This window comes from Salvia miltiorrhiza, chromosome 2, assembly GCF_028751815.1.
Source record: "Salvia miltiorrhiza cultivar Shanhuang (shh) chromosome 2, IMPLAD_Smil_shh, whole genome shotgun sequence".
Taxonomy (NCBI): Eukaryota; Viridiplantae; Streptophyta; class Magnoliopsida; order Lamiales; family Lamiaceae; genus Salvia; species Salvia miltiorrhiza.
The window spans coordinates 28,360,779-28,385,621 of record NC_080388.1 but is presented as its reverse complement, the minus strand read 5'-3'; the positions used below and the strand labels follow the sequence as shown (position 1 = coordinate 28,385,621).

At 34.9% G+C, this 24,843-nt stretch overlaps 2 protein-coding genes, 1 long non-coding RNA gene and 1 pseudogene across 4 annotated transcripts; 1 reads left to right on the top strand and 3 right to left on the bottom strand.

The window, feature by feature from the left end:
* Nucleotides 1–4,034: 4,034 nt before the first annotated feature.
* LOC131007711 (uncharacterized) lies at nt 4,035–4,530 on the bottom strand. The gene has a single exon (XM_057934646.1). It carries the CDS (start codon nt 4,348–4,350, stop codon nt 4,102–4,104), a length of 249 nt encoding a protein of 82 aa, XP_057790629.1. The 5' UTR covers nt 4,351–4,530; the 3' UTR covers nt 4,035–4,101.
* A 1,943-nt stretch (nt 4,531–6,473) lies between these two features.
* Nucleotides 6,474–7,477, top strand: LOC131008234 (sucrose transport protein SUC2-like; annotated as a pseudogene).
* A 5,419-nt stretch (nt 7,478–12,896) lies between these two features.
* LOC131007709 (uncharacterized) lies at nt 12,897–13,399 on the bottom strand. Its single transcript, XM_057934644.1, has one exon. The coding sequence runs from the start codon at nt 13,221–13,223 to the stop codon at nt 12,966–12,968; it is 258 nt and encodes an 85-aa protein (XP_057790627.1). The 5' UTR covers nt 13,224–13,399; the 3' UTR covers nt 12,897–12,965.
* An 8,533-nt stretch (nt 13,400–21,932) lies between these two features.
* On the bottom strand, nt 21,933–23,595 carry LOC131007715 (uncharacterized). 2 transcript variants are annotated; one of them, XR_009096212.1, is made up of 2 exons: nt 23,030–23,595; nt 21,933–22,860 (listed from the first exon to the last, which is right to left on the bottom strand). It is a non-coding gene; the product is annotated as an uncharacterized LOC131007715 (long non-coding RNA). The 2 variants fall into 2 exon arrangements; XR_009096213.1 differs by having other exon boundaries at nt 21,933–22,181.
* Between the last annotated feature and the right edge of the window lie 1,248 nt (nt 23,596–24,843).

Genomic DNA, 24,843 nt, shown 5'->3' with positions numbered 1-24,843 from the left:
TGCCAACTGTTTGAGGGTCTGCGCCTGCTCGGCCTCTGCCATAGCTTCGTGTCTCGCTATCCGTGCTCCTGCGCGTAGTCGACGTTCAGTTCTATTAATATCAGGATCAAATACCAATGCTCTTGCTGTTCGACGAGTTCCACGCATACACCAGTAGCGGAAAATGGAATAAGGAGAGAACAAAATTGTTGCGCGTCACTCCCAGGCAATGACACCAATTTTGACACGCACCCGTCGTGCGGTACGATCAAAATACTTGTGTATGCCCTAGACAGACAGTACACGCTCCTATTGCTCGCAACCAAAGATCAGTCTTAGCAGCAAGTATAGGGTCGAATCCCACAGGGAGTGAGGAACACTTTTGTTCTCCAAAGACAAACTAAGGTGTCACAAGTCTCAATCTGTATAACCTACACAAGAAATTAAACGAAGATCAATAATAACATGGGGGTAAGGTTTTAGGTTAGGTCGTAACTGTTGTCGATATATGCATTAGTCATAGGCATACTGATGATCCGTCCATGATCCACATAATCTAAAGGCGTGGACCAAAGATATTGGGGCGTTTCAAGAGATCATACTTCACACTTAGGATGGTTGAGTCCATTGTAACCACTTGGTCCGAAGATTACGGTTTTTCCTCGGTCACAAGGCTATGCTTCACTCCTTCTTAGATAGTAGTCATACCCATTATTCACCAAGTATGACCCTCACCAACTTTTTCTCATGAGGTCCACGGTTCCGCACTTTCAGAAGGCGTACCATCATGGGCTATTCATTTCTGGAACTGCATCCAACCAATCATATGATACTCCTACGGATGCGTAGTGCTTCCCTCGATCGAGAACCATGGCTTTATGCCTCATCACTGTTGATGGATAGTCACTAGAGAAGTCCAAGATCGAAGGAGGACAGTGTATCCCATCAATCATTTTCTCGCATTCCGGATCTACAACAACTTTTGTTGATGCTGCATAGCTACTCGGTCATTGGCATACTAATTGTCACGCCCAAGTATGCCTGGCCTTTGCTTGACATGGATAGCCTTTTATCGAACGGAGATCACTTGCTAGGCCCCTACTGTCCATGATTTGGCACAGATCCGTCTGGAACTACTAGACTCAATCGAAAGCACAAATGCCTCACAATAGTTTTACATATCGACAACAATTACTTCCACCCCTTAACATTACTAAAAGGAACTACTCACACATATTGATAATCACAAATACGAAATAACTTAAACACATCATAAAGCAAAAGAGAAATACTTGAATAGATTAAAAGTACTTAAGGCAAACCGCCTTGATCTTGTTCCTTGCACACGAATTAAAATACGAGAAAGAAGTAAATTGTTTGAACGGAATTAAAACAACGGAAATGTAAATTATTTCTGGATTGCCACACGTTGGCCAAAAGATAAAAGTTCTAGAAACTAGTAAAGTTCAACGGGCAAAAGTTCTTGATCGCTAGGGCTCCATCTTCATTTATACTGGTGTCTTGTGGAGGGCTAACCCTAGCTACGCCGGCCTTCAAATCTCCAGCAGGATCTTCTTTCATTTTTCGGATCCATCTTGATTGATATGATTGAGATCCGATTGATTCTTTCCTCCAGCTGCAGATTAGGTAAACTCTCCACCTTTCTGGATTCTTCTACTCCCTTCTCTTGCTTTCCTTGATCATCATTCATCATCCTTGCAATTGATTCTGAATTCTGGCAACGGTTGGCTTCTTCCGCTTGTAGTGGTCATACGGATTGCTTCTTTCAGTTTGACTCATACCAGGTGGGTTGCTTTGGGTTCCCATGCCCCAAGCTACACTTGAGAGGTACTGCGCCTAGGCTCCATGCTGATAAACATGACATTGCAATCTGGGCTGGTAATGCCCATTCCGACCACATTTCCTTCGTTTGCGCTCTACTGGACTGCTTCCCCTTTACGATCTGGTTTCCTCCCGGAACAACCTGAACTGACACAAACAAAGAAGAAAAAGAGGGCCAAATGGCCCAAAAGTCGAAGAAGCATCACCAATCAAATCCGAAATCACATCATCTCAATCTAAGCCTAATATTATGAAGGCTCGGGCATACTAAATCATAATGAAAGAGCTGAAGACTAGGAGGATAATTTATCTACTACGAAATTTTCTCTAATATTAGGTGTTCCACTGAGGTTCAAGACATTTTTTGTGAAAGCACCGCTAAAAAATCAATTAAGAATAGGGTAAATATCATGAAAACCCCTGAACTATATCCACTTCATCAAAAATACCCTGAAACTTTTGAAATGTTCTCTAAACCCTCAAACTATCAGGTTTATATCAAATATATCCCGCATCTATTTTTTGATTACTAGAAATGTGATGTGGCTCGCCGGATGCCACAATGTAATTTATATTATATTTTTTCTAAATGATCAATGTACTTCAGGGGTTTTTATGATAGTTACCCTTAAGAATATGATCAATTGAAGAGAAGAATGATCAAGTAGGGCTGGTAAACCGGTCGGTTCGGTTAAAATCGAACCAGTTTACCGGTTAACCGGAATCGGTTAAAGGCCATTTTCCTAACCGGTAACCGAACCGGTTATTGGACCGGTTAACCGATTAACCGGTTTTTATTTAAAAAATTCAAATTTGTAGAATCTGTGCAATAGGATTTGAGCTCTTGACCTTTGAAAGAAAGAATAAGGTCTTATCCACTGCACCAATTCATAACTTACGATAATTTAGAACAAAAAAAAATTTATAGATACTTGAAATATTAATGTATTATTTAAATTAAAATATTAAAATATAAATTAATTAATTTAATATAAAATAAATCGATTAATCGGTTTAACCGGTTAGTCGACCGGTTAAACCGATTAACCGATTAGTGATGTACACACTAACCGATAACCGAACCGAACCGGTAAAAATCGATTATCGGTTAACCGAAAACCGATTTTTCCGGTAAAAATCGGTTATCGGTTAACCGAAAACCGATTTTTCCGGTTCGGTTACGGTTAAAACCGATTAACCGGAACCATTTACCACCCCTATGATCAAGTATTGGTTGCAACTTGCACATATATTTTCCATTAGTCCTTAAACTTGAATTTTATACTTGATCTTAATCTTATGTGTATCAAATTAAATACTCATGTCATCCACAAAATGCATCCCCTTATTTCTTTTTTGGCCAGCCCATAAAATGCATTCACATTTTGTATTTTCCTTATTTTTAGTAATGAACCCATTAATCAACTAAATTAATCAATTTAAAATTACGTACAACAAAAGTGATACCCTTATTCCACTCACACAACTCACTTAATTATAACTCGTGATATTACTTCTTATTTACCAATTTTGTCATTAATAGATCCACCATTTAACTAAGTTAACCAATTTAAAATTACAACAAAAATAATACATTTATTCCACTCACACAACTCATTTAATTATAATCCACAATGTTACTTCTTATTTACTAATATTGTCATTATTCAATTTAAAACAAATACGAAAGTAGGACTTTATTCCAAAAGTTAACCCTTATTCAACTCATAATACTCTAAATCAATTTATTTAAATTCGTGTTATTTTCAAATGAAAATACATTTCGTAAACAAGATAAGTACAATATTTTGTGTTTACAATAAATTCAATTATCGAAATACTTTGGCAATTTATAAATTTTAGAAAAATTCTTTTAAATTATCGTATGAGTCAACAAACTCGCCAAAATAAGTTTAGCTAAAGAACATATTGACAATTTTTTTATTTAATTATTCTTTTCTCATTTTCGTGTTCATATATTAATGGGTTTGATATTCCTTCAACGTTTTTTCAGGAAGAAAATATTTCGTATAACTAAAACTAAGAAAAACTCATGGTTTGATATTTTATATGTTTGATATCACAATACTTTGATGAAAAATGTACCGGCATTTCTGTGGCCCTGTGGGCCATAACATAATTCAATAAAATTGGGGGAGACTCGAGTGAGCAACTAGCAAGATTAGAAAGCAGCATCAAAATTGAAAAAATAATTCAGCCCCAAATTAATTTGATTGATAATAGAAATTGGTGTATATATATACAAGATGTTGGATGTTATTAATTGGGGCCCCAACAGCTTAAGTACATGACTTTTCTAAGAGACTCCTCCGACTGCTTCAACTGCTTTGTCGGCGTCACCGCCGCAGAGGAGAGATTTTTGGCCTGAATGTAAGATCTGAGATTTGCCTTGGCGTGCTGCTGGACATTTCGGAAACCATAATTCCACCGGCAAAATCCCTGATCTTTCAGTGCTTCTACTGCTCCGACGCTCGCCGCTACCAACCAAGCTCTCCTCGACGAACTCATTTCTTATTTGCAGAAGATAATATGTATGGAAATTAGGGTTTGAATAACTGAAGAGTAATGGAGAATTTAATAGTGCAAGTTGTTTGATTGTTTGTGGTGGTGATGGTAGCAATATATAATGGGAGAATATCTTAGGATAGAAAGGAAAGATGAAAGATGGGTAGTTTTGGCCCCCAGTTTTAAAAACTGCTGCGTGCGCGTGTTCCCCCGCATCTGGGATTCTGGATTAAGGAATTTCCCACGTCTGGTATATCTATGCTCCCCAGTATCCCCTAATTTTTTAATTAATTTTTTTATATAAAATTATTGAATAATCAACTTAATGTAACTTCACTATTTATAATGTACTATCACCGTGGAAAATGCTATATTTTTCAATATGGGATTCAATACTCAATTTAGTGTAGCTTCAATATTTATACTATACTACACATTGTAGAAAATCCTACATTTTTCAATGTGGGATTCAATAATCAACTTAATGTAGTTTCAAAATAATTCTACATTTAATTATAATTTTTCATTATAGTTTTTAATTTTTATTTTTATTGTAATGCATTTTTATTTTTCAATCAATGTAGTTTTAAATTTTTATTTCAATGAAATTTCAATTGTTAAATTTAATGTTAATTTTAATTAAACACAAACTAAAATTAAATACAAAATAAAAATCAAAATTTAAGAATTGAGTGTTGGCTCTCCCATAGTGAAGGGTGGGCTCTTAAATGGTGGGGGACCACTTTTAAGAGCATATATTGGCTCTCCATAGTTGATGCCCTTATATTTCAATTATCAACGACCTCGATGCCCAAAGGTCGACCTACCACGTCCGTAAGTAGAATCAAAAAAAGAAAAAGAAAAATGGGATTGAATCAAACATTTCGACCGACCACGGTCTTCTGGGAACCAAATTGAGATTAGGGGTGAGCAGAAACCGAACCGAAATGTAAAACCGAACCGAACCGAACCGTTTTGGTGCGGTTCGGTCCCGAATCTATTGGTTCGGTTTTCGGTTCGGTTCCGAAAATTAAAAACCGATAAGTATCGGTTCGGTTTTCAGTTTTTAGTTCGGTTTTAAACCGAACCGAACCGTTTTGGTGCGGTTCGGTTTTCGGTTCGGTTCCGAAAATTAAAAACCGATAAGTATCGGTTCGGTTTCGGTTTTCAGTTTTTAGTTCGGTTTTAAACCGAACCGAACCGATAAATATTAATATTTTATTATATATTCATATTTTATAATATATATTCAATTTTCTAATTTTTAATTGGTTTATATATTTATATTTTATTATATATTTATATTTTATAATATATTAATTGATTTTTTCATAAATTATATATTTATATTTTTACATTATTTTACAGGTTTTTAATTATTTTTTTCGAAAAAAAAGATTTTTCTTTTTGCATTGGTTCGGTAAACCGAACCAGTTGTTTCGGTTCGGTTTGGCACCCCCAATTGGTGCGGTTCGGTTCCAATTTTAACCATCGGTTCGGTTTTCGGTTTTGAATTCTTGGTTCGGTTTTGCACCGAACCGAACCGATGCTCACCCCTAATTGAGACCTATGGTCTCCTTAGCTTTTGTGATAAAGTTTTGATGATGTGTCACTAGTTTATTGGTTGGATAACTTGAATGTTTTTAATTTAGATATTAAGATAAAATTTTAATATTTACTCCTTAGGTCCCAATAGTAGTGTCTCGTTGCTTTTGGGCACGGAGATTAATAAATGTGTAAAAAGTAGATAAAGTGAGTTGTTGTAAATTATTTAAGGGTTAATTGCATGATAATACACGAACTTTAGTCGCATTTTCATTTTGCACATGACTTTTGAAACTTACATTTTAAATCATGAACTTTACATTCGTTCCAATTTTTCCTTAAAATTGAGCTCCGGCCATCGGAAATATGATGTGGAGCCTATGTGGCAGTCGGGCATGTGCCATTAAATCGTCGGAAAATAACTTAGACGCTGTCGTTTTTTAAAGAGGAAAACGGCATCGAAATTGGCGCAATTAGGTTTAAATGTCACCAATTTTTCCCATTTCACCACATTTCATTCCTATTTCGCAGCTTAGAGTTCCTCACCAAATTGGCGCAAATGTCGATTTCGTCTGCGACTAATGCTCTCCCTCCTGACTCCATACGTGCAGCTACTGGGAATCCCCCACACGTGGGCGGCCTTCATCTAGCTGTGCGGCCCAATTTCGGTCTGATTGTGCAGTCCATCATTGGATACTACAGCGACAGCTGCACCTCCCGCTTCGAACGGCGCCGCCCCTTCATCACCGCCGGAGCGGCGCTCATCGCTGTGGCGGTCTTTCTCATCGGGTTCGCCGCTGATTTAAGGCACGCCGACGGCGATCCCTCCAGCAAGGGCCCTAAGCCTAGGGCCATCGCCGTTTTCGTCGTAGGATTCTGGATCCTCGATGTTGCTAATAACATGTTGCAGGTAGAAATTAAATTGTGCTTATGTTTTGAGATAATTCAATTTCAATCAGGAGCATAGACTATATCGATCGCTGGCATTTATATAAAACTTTCCCATTTTTTAGGGTTTAATGATGATTGATGAGCATGAATTATGTCGTTAATGTAATCGGTGATGTTTTCCAGAGGCCATGTAAAGCTTTGCTGGCGAATTTATCATGGCGGTCGGAAACGTTCTCGGCTATGCCGCCGGCTCCTACACCCACCTCTACAAGATTTTTCCCTTCTCCAAAACCCACGCCTGCAACATCTACTGCGCCAATCTCAAGAGCTGCTTCTTTATCTCCATCGCTCTCCTACTAATACTCACCGTCCTCGCCCTCACCTTCGTCCGCGAGGAGCCTACCGCGGCGGCGGCGGCGGAGCCGGTGAAGAAGGGAAAAATCCCGGTGTTTGGGGAATTATTCGGTGCGCTGAAGGATAATACATGTGGATCCTGCTGTGGTGACGTGTTTCAACTGGATTGTGTGGTTCCCTTTCCTGCTGGTGATGTGTTTTAATTAAAGACACGTCAGACGAATATGTGGCACTCTTTAAGACACATCAGATTTCCGATGGCCGGAGCTCAATTTTAAGGAAAAATTGGAACGAATGTAAAGTTCATGATTTAAAATGTAAGTTTCAAAAGTCATGTGCAAAATAAAAATGCGACTAAAGTTCGTGTATTATCATGCAATTAATCCATTATTTAAATATTAGGTGTAGAGAGAGAATATATTGCCAAAAAGGGAATGAGACAGTTGTATTGAGACGTCCCAAAAAGGAAAGTGAGACATTACTACTGGGACATAGGAAGTATTATATATTTTATATTGTATACATATATTAAAATTTATAATTTTAATTTCTCTATAAATAGAGACCTCATTTGTTTATTTATACACACTAAAATTTTTCCATTTTTCGCAATGGATCCTAGATTTTTTTTTTCAGAATTCTCAAAATTTCTCAAACTCCTAAGATTATTATCCTAATCTTAACAATATTGATAGCGAAGTTATTGAATTTGGTTCAAACCCCCAATTTCCATATGATCTCACTCATGAAAACTCCACTCAAGAAAATGTCCACCCCACAAACACAAACACTTCCAGCGGTCCGAAAGGTTGGAATGATCAAGAAGATTTGACGATCATGTATGCTTGGTGTAATTGTAGCTTGAATGCAATTCTTGGCACAAATCAAAACAGTGTAACTATATGAAAACGCATTTGGAAAATGTATGAAGAATCTTGAGCTGACAACTCGCGGTTAATGTGAGAGAAAAGAACCGTGGAGTCACTGAGAAATAGTTACAAGAGGTTAAATGCAAATGTAACTAGGGGTGTGCGTCGGTGCGGTTCGGTGCGAAACCTCACCAATTTTAAGAAACTGAAAATCGAACTGAACTCCTAATGGGAGGACCAAACCGTACCAGTCGATGGCGAGAACCGAACCGACAAAAATCGTCGGTTTCGGTCGGTTGAGCCGAACCGAATGAATTTTCAAGTTTGCAAAGTAAATTTCAAATTTCTAACTTCAAAATCCTTCTAACAATTGCACACATATAATTGCAAATATTCTATCAAATACTATTAGAATTTATAGGTAATTGCATATTTGTAGCAAATATTATCAAATACTGTTGTTGCCGAACTGAAAGGGAGAATCAGGGACGACCGAGCTTTCTGTTGTAGCCGCACCGGAATGGGGGATGGGCCTGACTCCTGAGCTTGCTACAGTCGGCGACTCGACTGTCGCATGGGGCTTCGCCGGAAAGGAGAAGCGACGAGCCTGGCAGAAGGGAGAAGCGGTCACATGGACGGCAGACGCCGGAAGGGATGAGGGGTGACTGGCGAGGGCGAACTACGAAGATGAGGCAAATAGCCTGAAGCCTAAAGGGGCGACGGCTGACGGCGAGCCGGAAGCAAGTGTAGAACGACAATAAAATGGAACTCTGGTCTGGAAGTTGGAAGAAAAGGAATTGAGAAAGAGCGGCACTCATTCACACAGTCACGTTGTTTCTAATCTAAACCAAGAATAAGGGTTTTTGAATTAAAAAAGTATAATTAACATTATTATTTATTACAATATAAATATCAAATTTAATATATATATTTATCGGTTCGGTTCGGGGCTCAACAGAACAAAATCGGAGGAACCGAAACCGAACCAGATTTTTTTCGATTTTCATATATAAAAATCGAACTACAAACCGCACCAATTCCTGCAGAATTGCACCGCACCGAAATGATGTGGTTCAGTTCGGTTTTGCAGTGCGGTTCAGTTTTTGCTCACCCATAAATGTAACCAAGTGGGTGGGTGCATATGCAGAAGCATATGCTCGAAAAAGTAGTGGCATGTCAGATGCAGATGTTGAAAAGGTAACGCAAATTTTTTATGGAAAAACTAAGTTTACGCACCATGAGGTTTTTGAAAAAGCCATGTGTCATCATCCCGAAGTGGGAACTGAAGTAGGGCAATGAGCGTACATGTGCCCGTGCAGTTGATGATAAAGATGATGTTGAAGAAGATTGTGGCAGTTCAAAAAAATTAAGAACCATCGAGGAAGATGAGAATCCAAACAACTCCACCTCTGAAACTCTTGTAGGTGAAACTTCAACAATCCGCGTCCTGCTTGTAGAGATAAAGCAAAACCAAAAAGAAAAAGAAAAGCCAAAATGTCACAACAGTCGGTTATTTCTGAAGATTTTACTGCAGAACTTCAAGCGATGAAGATCGCACGTGAGAAGGAAACCGATGCAATTAACATAATAGATTATAATGCAATCCAGTTTGATGATGTCAAAATAGAATGTGCTTAACACTTTGCTGGGTAAAAACAATTTATCTTCTCAAGAAGAGTCTATGAAAAATCGACTTATGGCCGAATTATTTCCATAATTTTGTTTACATTTATGCTTATTTTAGTTTTCGTAAATCTGTTGTGTGATGTCATTCCTTGTAATTTCATTTTCAGTACGTTAAATTTATGTAATTTCACTTTCAGTTTATGTATTTTCAATTTAAGTGATGTGATTTTAAATAGCTGCCAATGCAAATGCTTTATTATCATTAGATGCCACTAGCTTATTTCCACTAGATATTCAACATTATTGACCGACCTAAGCTTTTATCCAATCATCCAGCAGTCACTGCAAAAGCTTAATTATTGTCTTTCGAGCTTACTGATAAGGAGTAAAATATGCATCAGCCCTGCCCGGAATACTCAGCGCTGACCTTGGGACGGTGAGAACCAATCAACTCAGAGGCTCCGCGGAAAAGCGCGTAATAAAGCTGTAAGGAACATGACCATACTAATTCTGCAACAACATGAGGGCAGCGCTGCATCCAAAATGGCAAGGCTGAATCCAAAACGGCAGGGCTGACATCGACCGAGATAAGGAGCAACGACTGTTACCTGGAAAGAAGAAGTACGAGGCAGGGCTGCCTTGGGGCGTTCTTAGGGTCTTGTCTCACTCAATGTAGGGCAGGGCTACGACCCTAATTTTACCGTTTTGCCCATGTTTATCTTTATAAATAAAACAATTGTACTCCCATGTAACTTACGTGATATCCAATACTACAATCTATATTTTCATTGATAATTGCTCTCGACTTTCACTCCAACACACAACAGGTAAATCTCCTCTAAAGTTACCTACCAAACCCAAACTCATCACCTAACTATTTCCTTATTTCAGGAATCGTTGATTCAACTCCGGCGAGGCAGCCCGCCTCCTGATCAATGCTCAAGATTCTATTTTTTCTACCTTTCTTTTATTATTAATCAGTTTGCTTGATGGTGGAACATACTGTATTTATGCAAATTAAAAGTTAGAGGTGTGTATGTAGCTATTATCTATTTATAATGTTTTTGGTTGTTATTCTACGTAAGCAAGAATGAATGAATTGTATTGTAAAGAAAGAAGACTACCATCGGATAGACTATTGTTGAAAGATGTGTATTTTGATGGATGTAGCATAAGAGATGAGATTCAAGATTCTGCAAAATGGGGAAAAATGTTTTACGCCTAGCTCACCTTTTTTGTACTGTGAGTCAGCTTAAGGGAGTAGCTGTGTCAAAAGTTAGGAGCTACGTGTTTGTCGCATATTTAATCAGGATTAGTAAATTAATAAGCTAATTAAATCTCATTAACTAGTTGAATTTGGGTTCCTACTCTTTTCCACACTCAACTTGTTGGCCCAAACTAGTATTCTACATAGGGTGATTCTATTCATAGCCTCCATTTTACTCAGTATAGCCCTTTATTTAAAATAATAATAATAAATAATTATAAATTTACTATTTCACCCTATGGCCCATAGCCTCCAAATTAAATATTTTATAATCCATAGCCCCCAAAATTAAACATATCCCTATAATTTATACTTATATAAAACTTATTTCCGTTCAGTGTTTCATATCGTATAATTTGAGGGTTTGTTGAAAATCTATCTAGTTATTCGGCTAGAAATACTAATCCATCCTAGATGTAAATAGATAAGATTTTCGTAATCAGTGATGAAGATAATATACAGAATATGTTTCCTCACTTGTGTGTGTTACTTGAGTTTCAAAACTCAGCAAGCATTGAAGTTAAATAGTAGAGATTTAGAAAGCTAACCTTGAATGCATTTAAAACTATTGTTCGTAGTATACGCTGTTTGCTTTTATGCTAAAATATGAACTAGTTAACTGTATTTTTTATAGACGAACTAGTTAACTGTATTGGGTTGACATGATTGAACATTTTAGTTTCAAGTAATTGGTTTTTAGAAATCTGGCGAGAGCAACATCTGATGAAATTCTTATTTAAGTATCAAAAGAAAACTCATTTATTAAAAATAAAAATACTGACGTGAAACACTGAACGAAAAGAAGGTTTATATAATAAAAATTAAAGGGGCTATGCTTAATTTGGGGGCTATGGATGTAAGATATTTAATTTGGGGGTTATGGGCTATAGGGTAGAATAGTAAATTTATAATTATTTATTATTATTATTATTTTATATGGGAGGCTATGTTGAGTAAAATGGGGGCTATGAATAGAATTACCCTTCTATATATTACATAACTATTAACTTAACAATAAGTATTGGGCCTCTTCCTATAACAAAGCTATTAGCCCAATTAAAAGGCCACTGGGCTTCATAAAATAAAATTGTGTCTATGTTTCTTACTTACTCAATTAATTCTATATAGTAATTGAGTTTGCTAAAATCCTCTATTAACTAAATATTTATATAGAAATCTAATATCTCAACTTAATTATAGAAAAATAATAACATAGATAAGGTGGGGCTACTACATCTTTTTTAAAAATAATTTTTTTTATTAATTTTAATATAACTTTGTAGATGAATAATCATTATATATATTATAAATATAATTGCAAATATTATTTTTATTTATATTTGTGTATTATTTATTTAATATGATGCATAATACTTAATAATTACTCATAATAATGAATAATACTAATTTTCAATATCAAATAATTTTTAATTATTTATTAACTATAATTATCATTAACTTTATACAAAGTTGAAAATTTAAGTTTTTAAATCCAGAATTTTATTGAGTAGTTAAGGTGAATTATTTTAGTGCATTTTAAAAATATATTTTACATTTACTTATATTTTAATTATTTAATATTTATATTTATTTATTTAAATATTTCATTTAATTTCGATACTCGCCGTGCAATGCACGGGAGAGCGTACTAGTTTTTATTATGTTACAGTAGATCGGACGATCGTCGCGCTTGGACTACTTGGTTGAAGATTTGATACAATTGCATCGGATAACAATATTTGTTGTCTAAACTTACCAATTATATTATGTAAATACGAATGGACATTTTTGAACAGATAAGTTTCCTAACAATTTCCTCAAAAACCTCTGATTCTATTAATCTCCAGCTTATATCTCGAAGAAAATATACATAGATAGCTCTCGTGATAACGATTGTATTGTAAGTAGGCATTCTATTTCTAACTATTTCTTCGGTAAGTATATGAATAGGAAAAATGGCACAAAAAACCCATAAAAAATAAATTTTGAAGAAGAAATTAGATTCAAAATTTTCCATGTATATGAATATCACAATATATACAAATTAGAAATTAGAAATGATGGTATCAATTGGGAGCCCAAGAGCTGAGATACATGACAGTTCTAAGAGACTCCTCCGATTGCTTCGACTTATCTTGTTGCCTCGTTGTCGCCATGACTGCAGGCGAGAGTTTCTTAGCTTGAATGTAAGATCTGAGATTGGTGTTGGCTTGCTGCTGGAGAAGCCGGAAAGCATAATTCCATCGGCAGACGCCCTGATCTTTGAGCGCCTCCACGACCCCAACGCTCGCTGCTACTGCCCAAGCTCTGCTTGACGAACTCATTTTGATTTGGGGATCGGATAAATTAGGGTTGGGATTGAAGAGTATGAAGAAGGATGAGATTGTGATAGTGGAAAGTATATATATAGTGCGTGTTGAGTTAGGGAAACTGGGGGTGGATTGGTTGGTTTCACCGCCGACCCAAAAAGGGGAGTCCGCAGATTTAAAGTGGTATTGTAGATTGTAGAATTGCTGTGTGCCACATCATTCCACTTAAATGGGTCTCTTACAAATCTGTACTATTCGCTTGCCCTCGTGTTTGATTGACCAATTGATTGAAGTAGTATTATTTTTCAGAGATAAATCCCGAGTTTTGACGGTTTAAGTAATTTTCGAAATATTTAAGAGATTTTAGTAAATAAAATTACAAATTATTTTAAAATTATTGATAGTGGTCTTCCTATAATTGTACCCACTCTGAAATAATATGACAAGAGTGGGAACAACTATATCAATAATGGTCCATTATTTCAACCATCAACTCCTACCATAGCATTATCAGTTGAATAATAGAGTGATGGATCCTAAGGCATGTGAATGCACCAGAAGATAATTTGTAGAAATGGCCGACAAAAAAAGGTGGCATCACAATCAACATGAGTTGGCCATGAGAAAAGGAATATGAGACCAATAATTCAGGACAGATAAAGGGGGTTCAAACCTCTATAGAAGCAGGACTTTGGAAACGAAGAGGGGCACTCGAAAATAGCCATTTTCGAACAAAGCACTACTTCATCTCCAAAAATATATCTTCGTAATGTATTTAGTTTTCTTAGTTTTAGTTTCTTTTAATCTATGTACGTATATTCAGCTACTATGAGTAGCTAAAAAAGTTAGTCTCCTTCCTATGGGAGATATTACTTAATGTATTAGATATTTTATTAATCCTCAATAAAAGATCTGTTTTTGCTCAACTTTCCGACTGAGTAAATAATACATCAATGCTGGGAGCATTCAGAGAAAACAATTACTTAACCATCTGATGCGTCTATATGGTTGGATATAATCCGTAAAACGAGGGTGATAGACTCTGGGTAATTCACAGTTGTTGCTAAAGGAAGAGTGTTGCAACCATCTCTCGCGGTGTGTGATTGGACGTATCCCAAAGGTGATGAATGGTCTGTAAAACACAACAAGCAAATTCCACGAGAAGTTTGATTAAGGTACGAAGTTCGTTTATGTCAAGATTAATATTGAAGTGATATGGAAGCATGTCGGGCCTTATTTTGTGATTCTATTATGGCTTTATAATTCTAGAAAACTCATAAAGGTAATTTTGTAAGAATAAAATTATTTGGGGGTATTTGTGAAATTTTGTACAAATGTGGTGCAGTGTTTTAATCGTTACGGAAGTAGGTGTAAGAGTTTTGAACGGCTTAGAAAGTTCTTATGTATTTTTTTGAACTTTTCTAAATTTGTGTTAAAATAAATTTTTGTTATAGTTGGTGATATTACATGCAATTAAAATTTATAAATACACGTGTGGGGGTAGCTAAACTTTGTACATTTAAAGATGTAACAAATTTAGTGACATATCTCTTGGTGCCACTAAAATTGTGTCACTACTAAACAGTTTTTGTTGTAGTGGAATATTGAATTAAATTTAATATCATAATTTCATATTGTATTTGATTACAAATCGAATCGAATATTTATATTCAAATTGGAATTTAATTAATCTCAAATATGAATATCAAAATTTGGAATCGAATGAAATATTTTTCACAAATATTCTTGTGCAATCGGTTGCACCGTGCAACTGGTTGCCGGAATGACACTACTTCATTCGGGAAATGACACTTGAACATTTTCAAATAACACTACTTCAACATATAAACGATCACATGAAGACTTCAAGTGTCATTTGTATGTTGAAGTAGTGTCATTCAGAAATCAGTTGCACGGAAGAGTGTCTTAATATTTTTGTCGGGGTAAATAAAATGAAAAATGTTATTTTGGTCCGAAGGTAATATTGTGTCAGCATACGAATACGACGAATTTGGCTATTTTCTCTTTTTTTATATATATAAGGATAAAATAGGATAAAATAGATTCAGTGCACACCCAGTTTTATCATAATCATGGAAGTTGGATAACTCCATGCGACTCGTCTCACTCTACTCATATGTCTCCGTTGTGCTTCAATATTCGTTTTATACATTTGTTTCTCATTTTCGTGGTCACATTTCTATAGATAGTTAGGATACAAGTTATTTTCTTTTTAATTAAAACAAAAGCAGGTTTTTAATTTGATATATAGATCCATCATATCTTATATGTGGAAAACTTTGCAAAAAAATAATTAGGTGGAAATTAAGCGTATCTGCGCATCCTGATGCTACATGAAAGTGAAGGTGCAAACATAACTTGGGATGCCAATCGGGACAATTAGTTGGGTTTCGGACTAGCCCTATCGAGCTGTCGGATTATTCGGGTGAGAGCTAATCGGATTGAAAAATTTTCGGGCTAGAAATTTCTAACCCTAATCCCAAATGTTCGACTTTCGGGCTAGTCAGGCTGAAGAATTTATTAAGCTAATATATTTTTCTTTACAATATTATATTTGCAACAAACAAATACATGTATAAATAAGTGATATTTCAACCTCGAGTTACATACTCTTAGAAATATAAAGATGTACACATTTTTGTTAAATGATTATCATTTTTAATTTTTACATCCAAACATTTTATATGAACTATTGAATTAAAAACACAAAAAAAATGAGATTATAAGTATAACTTTCTAATATTGAATTTTTAATATTGAATCAAAATATATTTTACAAACTTTTAGGGGGGAAAAAAATCTTATTATACTAATTTTCAGAAACAAAGTAATGAAGGTGAATATAAAAAATTTCATATAATCAGGCGAACACATTATTTCCGGCCCACCTTATAGAGTTCGGGCTATCTTCGGACCAATCCTGTCGGTTGTTGGGCTATTTAGTTACAGGCTATTTGGGCTATAATTTTATCGGGTTGAAAATTTCCAGCCACACTCTCAAATTATCGTGCAAATTGGGCTAGCCTACAGATTTTGGGCTGGATTGACATCCTTAAACATGAAGCATACAATTATAAAGAGACAACATTCAATCCTAATTAAAACCATATAATAAAAAAAAATATATCTATACGAATAAAATTATGGAAATAGTAATATTTCTTACAGAAATATGTAAAAAAATTACACTGTTACACATTTTTTTTTACACAATTTTACAAAATCATGTAATAGTTGCAAAAAGTGTGTAACAATGTATTTTGAATTGTTACACGCAATTAACATTGTAAAATACACTTTTCCACACTATTTTTGCAAAAGTGTGTAAATATTGCTACACGTTTTTTCTCAAAAGTGTATAACAATCGCGATTTCAGATGGGGCAGGGGGCTGTGGTGAAAAGAGAGAGAATCGAGGAGGGATGGAGAGGGAAGGAAAGAAGAGCGATTGCAAGTGATGACAACGGAGGTGTGGTAGGATGGTCGGCAGTCGGGCGGTGGCGGCATAGAAGCGGGGGAGGATGGAAATGAATAATTTGATTGCTCTATATGTTGTTTATGGTGATGTTGGAAAATGACAGTAGTTGGTTATATGGTAGGAAATAGGAATAGAAATAGGGTTAATTACGCCAAAAGCCATAAACTATACCCCAATTTCCAACTTTTCCATGAATTTTTTTTTATATAAAAAATTCCCTGAATTTAATGTGTTGGACAATTTTTCCATGACTTTCAAGAATCCTCAAATTCATAGCTGACATGGCATGTTTTAAGTGATCAGAAATATGATATGGCATCGCCGGCGGAGAACTGAAACGACGTAAACGACGTCGTTTAACACCAGCCTCTCTTTCTGAGCCCTAATTTCGGCGGAGGCGAAGGCAAAGGATCAGTGCCGGAGATGTAGTGCAGCGGTGATCTCGCGCGGTGTTGGTTTGCTACTGCCCGTTCTCGTGCGGCGCTGGACGCCAACCTTATTGCAACAATTGATGTCTCTTCGATTTTGGGTAGAGGGGTGGATCTGAGGGGGTTGGCGGCGGCAGGGGCGCCGGATCTGGTGCGGCGGCGGGTGGAAGGAGGTAAAATTAGGGTTTGGGGGGTGCGGGAAAGGGGGAGACGAAATTAGGGTTTGGGGCGCCAGATATGCTTTCGCCCTCTCTCTTCCCCTTCCCTCCTTTCTCGCTCTCTCAGTCGGACGACCATCGGCGAAGAGCCAACACCGTCGCGCCTCCTCTGCACTTCGATTGGACAACAGCCTGACCACCACCGCGCAAAAGAGGGCGCAACCCTAGGCGGCGATGGCGAAGAGAATACATGTGTAAGTGTTTTTGACGTGGAGGAGGAGTTCGCCGGACATGGAGGAGGGAAGGCGGTGGGCGGTGGAGTTCGTCGGACATGGAGAAGGGGAAGAGAAAGAGAATGATTTTTTTTTTCCAAGTGTCAATTTTTCAATCCAAATAGACGCCACGTCAACTCGATATTACCACGTAGGCGACAAGTCAGCCCGAAGCTTCACCGGAGAAAAAAGTATGAAAAAATTGTTCAACACATTAAATTCAGTGAATTTTTGATTAAAAAAAAAGTTCATGAAAAAATTAAAAGTTGGGGTATAATTCATGGCTTTTGGCGGAATTAACCCATAGAAATAAGGCAGGAAGGAAATATGGGTGGCTTCGACGCTAACGGAAATGGATTAGGACCCTCGGTATTAACATTGATACGTGTGTCTGCCACTAAATCTAGATTCAGGCTATTCCTACATGCGATAACTTACATTTTGTAGATTCTTCCTAGCATGATGATGACTTTGACATGTTATAAACTAGTACGTTCATTCGTGCAATATTAAAATTAAATAATATATTTAAATAAATAAATATAATTATTAAATAAAATTAGAATATAAACAAATAGAAATTATAGTTTTGAAATAAAATAAAAAAATCTATATTAATTACTCAATAAAATTCTGGATTTGAAAATGTAAATTTTCAACTTTGGATAAAGTATAATAATAATTTTAGTTATTGAACAAAATTAAAAGTATTTGATAATGAAATTAGCATTACACATTATTATTATAGAGTATTACGTGACATAATAAATATATAAATATTTTCATACATAAACATATAAAAAGTTGTAATTTTTTTATGATGAAATAGAAAATAAAATATTTTAAATTTTAAAATTTTCATAACTTATCCGTTTTAAATTATTTTTTGATGATTTTTATACTATATTAAATTTAAGATGCATATTGATATTTTTTCCTCGATCATATTTGATGATATATAGAAAAGAATTAAAATATAGAAAGAAAAGTGAAAGAAAAAATAGTAGGAAAAGAGAGAGAGAAAAAAGAGGGAAAAAATGGAGGGAAGAAATCTATCTATCTATACTTATATTAAAGCACAAGTTTGTGCTGAAAATTTTCCCGCCAGTGCGCATCTATCCTTTATCCATTGTGCAATTTTTGATGCTGATTGACTGTTGGGCCTTGCAGTTCAGCTGGTTTTGGCTCCAAAAAGTGGAACCCAAAATTCAAATTTAAATTTTTGGAGCCCAAATTAATTGAGTGCTGATAAGTGTGAATTATCTTCTATAAATAGTGCCTCATTAACTGCTAATTTTCACAACATTTTCACTATGCTGACTTTCTCTCTCTATCTTTGTTTTCTCTCTGTTGTAACTTTTTCTATCTTTGTTGTAATTTCTCTCTATTCTTGGTTGTTCTAAATCTTTTGAGTTTTATGTTCTTCTGTGGCACTTTCATTTTAATTTTGTTTAGTTTTTTTGGCTATTTACAACTCAATGTACAATATTTGTTTCTATTTGATGCATAAACTCTAAATCTGGAATATTAATAGCTAATATTTCTGAATTTTCTCTATAGATGAAGGATGAAGGCTTGAATCTGGAGCATGGGAACCTCTGAATGCAAATGAATATGCAAAAGCAACAAATAGCATGTTATTAGATGCATATACACATATGTTAAAGTATCAACCATTGTCATTTTTTTTTTCTGTTCTATTTCTTTTGCTTATCAAAAGACATTGAAAATGAGCAATCTAACTACCAAAACAACAGTTTTATTCTGAACTATTAAAAAAAGAAATGGTTTTTTTGTTCTTTTTCTTAAGCTTATCAAAAGACATCAATAAGAGCTGCTAGCTGCGAAAAAAGTGGTTTTTTGCTTAAAAATAATTTCAGATTTTTAAGCATAATCATTAAACGAGAAAAAAGATATGTAAATAATAAATTGCATCATTTATCGCAGAGGGTAAAATAACATTTCAGGATGAGCTAAAACAGTGATTTGTTGCAAGATAATTTCGAATTTTCAAGCATCATGGGAAGAAAAAAGAAAATCCCAAGAATCAATTAAAATCCTTATCCAAATGCAGGAAAAACAGATCTTGAAGTAAGCAAACAAAATATGAAGAAAACAGAAGCAGACAAAGATTGATGCACATATGAGAATACTTATATGTAACTCTCTAAATCTGCACTAAAATGAGCAAAGTACATCATCCCAACTTGAAATAATATTTTACTTATTTAAAAAACGATAAAAAAAATTATTTATTTAAAAAAACCATAACAAAGTCTCATCTTACAAAAACCAATTGTTTTGGCAGCAGGTATCCCTATCATTCTTCGCCAATTCTGAAGTAGAACCACAACGTTTTTGGGGTTGTTGCGGCAGCCGAGGTCCTGCTACCAACGGTGGCTCTGAGCAAGGCGGCACTAGCGAGTTGTTAATGTCGGCGAGCCAACGGTGGCGTCGAACGTCAGCGTCTCAGGTGATGACAGCAGCGGCACCAGACGGTAGCAGAATATCTATGGTTTCGAGAAGGGTGTGCAACTGCGGAGACAAGGCGCGGTGGTTAGATGGCAGTGGGTTTGGCAGGGCGCTGTGCGGTGTGGGCGACGAAGGAGAAGTTTGAAATTGATGGTGGAGGAAGAAGATCTGAAGATTTAGGTTTGGAGAGGTTGGGCGCCGCTGATGTGTTTGTGAGTAAAAACCCTAGAATGAGTGAGTTGAGGTATTTATAGTATGCATAATTGGGCTTTCTTTGTGTAAGAGTTTATGGGCTTGGGATGTGATTAATTTTTAAGATGTAATCGTTTTTTGCAAATGTGATTGCCACTTTCAATTTGATTAAAATGTTCAAAACTCCCATGATTTCGACTGATGCTTCTTTGTGTTGCAAATTTTACATTAACATGAAAATTAAGTTTAATCATTGATTCTAAATAATTTACATAATAAACTATAACTAAGATTAAATTGTTAACATCGTATAATACAACTTTAGGATTAAATTGTTGAATTATAAGATTATATTGCATAATAAGATTAAATTGCTAACATCATTTATAAATTATAAGATTAATTATTGATTCTCATATTATGAAGTGATCTATTATCTAGGATGAGGGTTACAACTTTAGCAAAAAAGTTGTTTCAATTGGAGCTTCAGTGACAAGAAACTATTAACTTTTTGCAAATTAGAAATATTGATCAGCAAATATCTTTCAGTCTCGAAAGAAAACTTATATAAATTTAAATTTGAACCAACCTCAAGGTATTTGATTTTCTATTTAATAATAATCTTGTAGGAGTAGATACTAATTATGATTGAATATGTACGAATACTTCCTCTAATAGATTAAGCATTTTAGTGAAATTTAATTGGGAGATTCGTACCACCATGAACCTCCATAAATGTTAATATATCTAACAGTGTGCTGAGTGCGAGCCAATGTTGAGAAAGCGCAGAGAAATAGAAAGAGGATCGGCGACCGCGTGGATGCGGGGAGAGACGAAAGGCGTCTAAGCAAAGATGAAAAAGAAAAGGAGGAACAATGAAGAGGCTGAAGGAAGGCAGATTGCGAAGGAAGGCAGATTGCTTTTATTTTTTAGGTAGAAAAATATAACAATTTTTATTTTTATTTTGTTTGTTAACATCATGAAAGAACGCATGCACTTTGACGGCAATTCCAATTACTTTGACTTTTAGTATGGTTTGAGTTATTTTTTTAGTTCTATATATAATATAGTTTGGGCTCAATTTGGTTAGTTTGAATACTCTATATATAAACTTGATTAAGTTTTTTTTTTATCACTTATTGATCGACGATTAATATATTACGTAAAAAATTTTGCCTAAAAAGTACTTACTTAAAATTTTCTATGAAATTAATTATTTTATAAGATCCAAATTACATATTATATCTACACTACCATTTGCACGTCATGCTATGCACGGGAATTTTTTTTTATATATATATAGTTTCAGAAAATTGACACTAGATTATCATATCTATAATAATTATATAAAAGCAGAGGTTTGGGCTGCATGGATTTCCCGCCAAAGCACATCACTGTTTTATTCATTGTACAATTTTTGTTGCTGATTGACTATTGGGCCTTGCAGTTGAGCTGGTTTTGGCTCCAAAAAGTGCAGTCCAAAATTCAAATTTCAATTTTTGGAGCCCAAAATCTGTCTTGATAAGTGTGAATTATCTTCAATAAATAGTGCCTCATTAACTGCTAATCTTCACAGTCGAATTCTCCATTTTCGGATTTGTGGTTGCGAATTATTTCAGCTGACATTTACAGCTTGCAATCTTTCTCTCTCTACTCTTGGTTTCTTTATTGCTTCTTTATGCTATTATAATTTTACTGTTGCTATTTTTCTTTTTATTCTGTTTAGTTTTTTGCTGTTTATTAGTATTAGTTTCAATTACAACTAAGATACAAATTTATACAGTTTTTTCTACTTTCTGAATTTTTGCAGCAGATCAAAACCGCAGAAGATTAAGACTGAATCTTTCTTAATCTTTCTGTTTCTTAATCTTTCCGTGGAAGTATAGACTGAATCTTTCTTAATCTTTCCGTGGAAGTATTACCACTGAGATCTTGAAGTATTACCACTGAGATCTGCAAAAGGCACAAGAAAGTTTACTCTGCAGGCTTATGAAGTTGAAAAGGTTGTATAAATCAACAAGGATGTATATCAGTAGCAAAAATTGTCGAAAGAATGAATTTGTGTGGATGTTCATAGATCTACATGCGAATGAAAATAAAGATGTTCATAGATCTACAAAAATCAAATGCGAAAAACAGACTGCAAACAAGAGCAAAGATGTTCATAGATCTACTGAATCAGATGCCAAAAAATAGTATTGAAATCAGATCTGCGAAAAATATTTTTTTTGTTTATAGATTTTTCAAAAAATTAGATGCCCAAAACAGATAGACAAAAATCAGGCAACCGAAGAAATATTCTTTGTTGGAAATATATCAATTAATTTCTTCATAAGTTGAAAGACAAAAAGGAAGACAAAATATAGAAAATGAAAGATAAAGACTTTTGTGAAATAACTGACAAGACACGGGAGCTCCACATTCTCTCCACATTCTCTAACTTAAGTGCAAAAGGGGTGGGGAACAAAATCAGGAGATAAAGAAAATTATGTATACCAGTCGTCCTCCATATGTTACATGCATACAAGCAAAACATACAAATTATTGGAACGAAGGATGCACATAAAATCGGTCAAATAACAGTTAATTTCAACTTAACTTTACACAACAAGCTTCTTGGGATACTTCAGATCTGCGAAAAATATTTTTTTTGTTTATAGATTTTTCAAAAAATCAGATGCCCAAAACAGATAGACAAAAATGCAGATACCCAAAATATCTTTACTGTATTAAACAAGCTGTTGTTTCAAAATTTGTGGCTAAATGAAAAAAAATAATCCATACAGCAAGAAAAAATATACATGGAGATCGCAAGAATTAAAGATGCAGTCGAGGGAGGAGGCCGAGATCTGGAAGCTAGGGCTGGGCGACGCCGTAGTTTGAAACTCGGACGGCGGCGGCTGGATAAGGGCTGAGCAGAGGGAGGCAGCGGCTCATTTATCGTCGTCGAGGAGAGAGGCGACACCGCGTGGAGCGTCGTCTAGATGTGAGGCCGGAGTTGGTAGTTTAGGGATCTAAGGGTTTTCGGACCGCGGCTTTGCCGTGATACGGTTGCAGGTTTTTCTCCGGCAGAGGGAGAGAGAAGACGATAGAGAGAACGTTTGAGCATCTCGTCGGCGGATGGAAGAAAGTCGGCAGAGGGAGAGAGAAGACAAGGGAGAGCACGGATGGGAGAAGAAATGAGAGAGAAGAAGCGGCGCTGTACCCTAATTTTAGAGGAGATGAGTATTTAAGCTGTATTTTAGGGTTGAAAAGTGTGGATGGGCTGAATTAAATTTATTGGGCTGTATTTATTTAATTGGGCTGAATTTATTGTACTGTATTTAATTGGGCTGTATTTATTTAATTGTTCTATTATTAATTCTCCTTTAAGAAAATAAACCATTAATTTATAAGTAACAAATACGTTATTCAACAAATCAATATTTTTATTTGTGTACATTTTCAAAAATATTATAATACAATTGTTATTCGTATGTTGGATGCTAAAAATTAAAATGGTAATATATTGTACTTAATTGTACAAAGATAGAAAATTAATATGAAATTTATTATGTAAAAATTTATTATTGAGAATATATACAAATTGATTATGTAAAAATAATTAATTGAAATTTATTCCGTAAAATAATAAAGAGAAGATGTACAAATTAATTCTGTGAAATCTATACAGATTAATTCAGATTTCAATGGAGAAATAATTTAATGAAAATATGATTATATACGTAAATATGAATATGAAACATATCTTTCAAAAATAAAAATATTAAAATATTTCAGTTAATAGTTTATGAAGAACATAACAATAATAATAAAAGATCGTAAAGAAAAAGAATTAGATGACATGATACGGTGATTGAAAGAAGAAAATTATAAATATAATTATATATTTTCAATAAATAAAGTGATTAGTTGAAGCTAAGATTTAGGAAATATCGGTTACATAAAATAACCAATTGACTTAATTAACCTTTAAGTAATATGCGGTTATATCAAATCTGATTCAATTTCAACCGTAAGATGTATAAAATCAAAGGCATATATTAATTCTCCATTCTCAAATTATTTATGATTCTCCATGGATCCATTCTCTCTCTCTCTTTCTATATATATCTATATATATATATATATATATATATACCAATTAAATATTTGATATACCCTAATCTAGCAAAGTAATATGGAACGACAAAGACCAAAGGTCATATTCCGACAGTGAGAGCGGAGAGGGATTTCAACATAGAAGAGCACGACGATTGGAGAGCACGACTGAGAAACTTAAGTTGGAGAGCACGACTAAATTGAGCGTGGTGATAGGTAGGTTATTTCAATCGGAGGTATTTGAATAATAATTTTGTTCGTGTGATTGCGTTCTTCTTTCAATAATCGATTGGGTTTTTGAAAGTGTATTTATTTTATTTTATTTTATTTTTTTATTTTGCAGTTGCAATTTCACCCTCTTTATACATCACGATGGAACATTTAAGGAAGCACAAGGCTTTGATGATATGGGTAAAAATGTAGAATTTTTTTACCTTGGTATAGACAAGTTTGAGTTTTTTTGTTTGAAGGAGTTAGTTGAGGGTTTAGGTTACTCAGGATGGGGTAATTTACT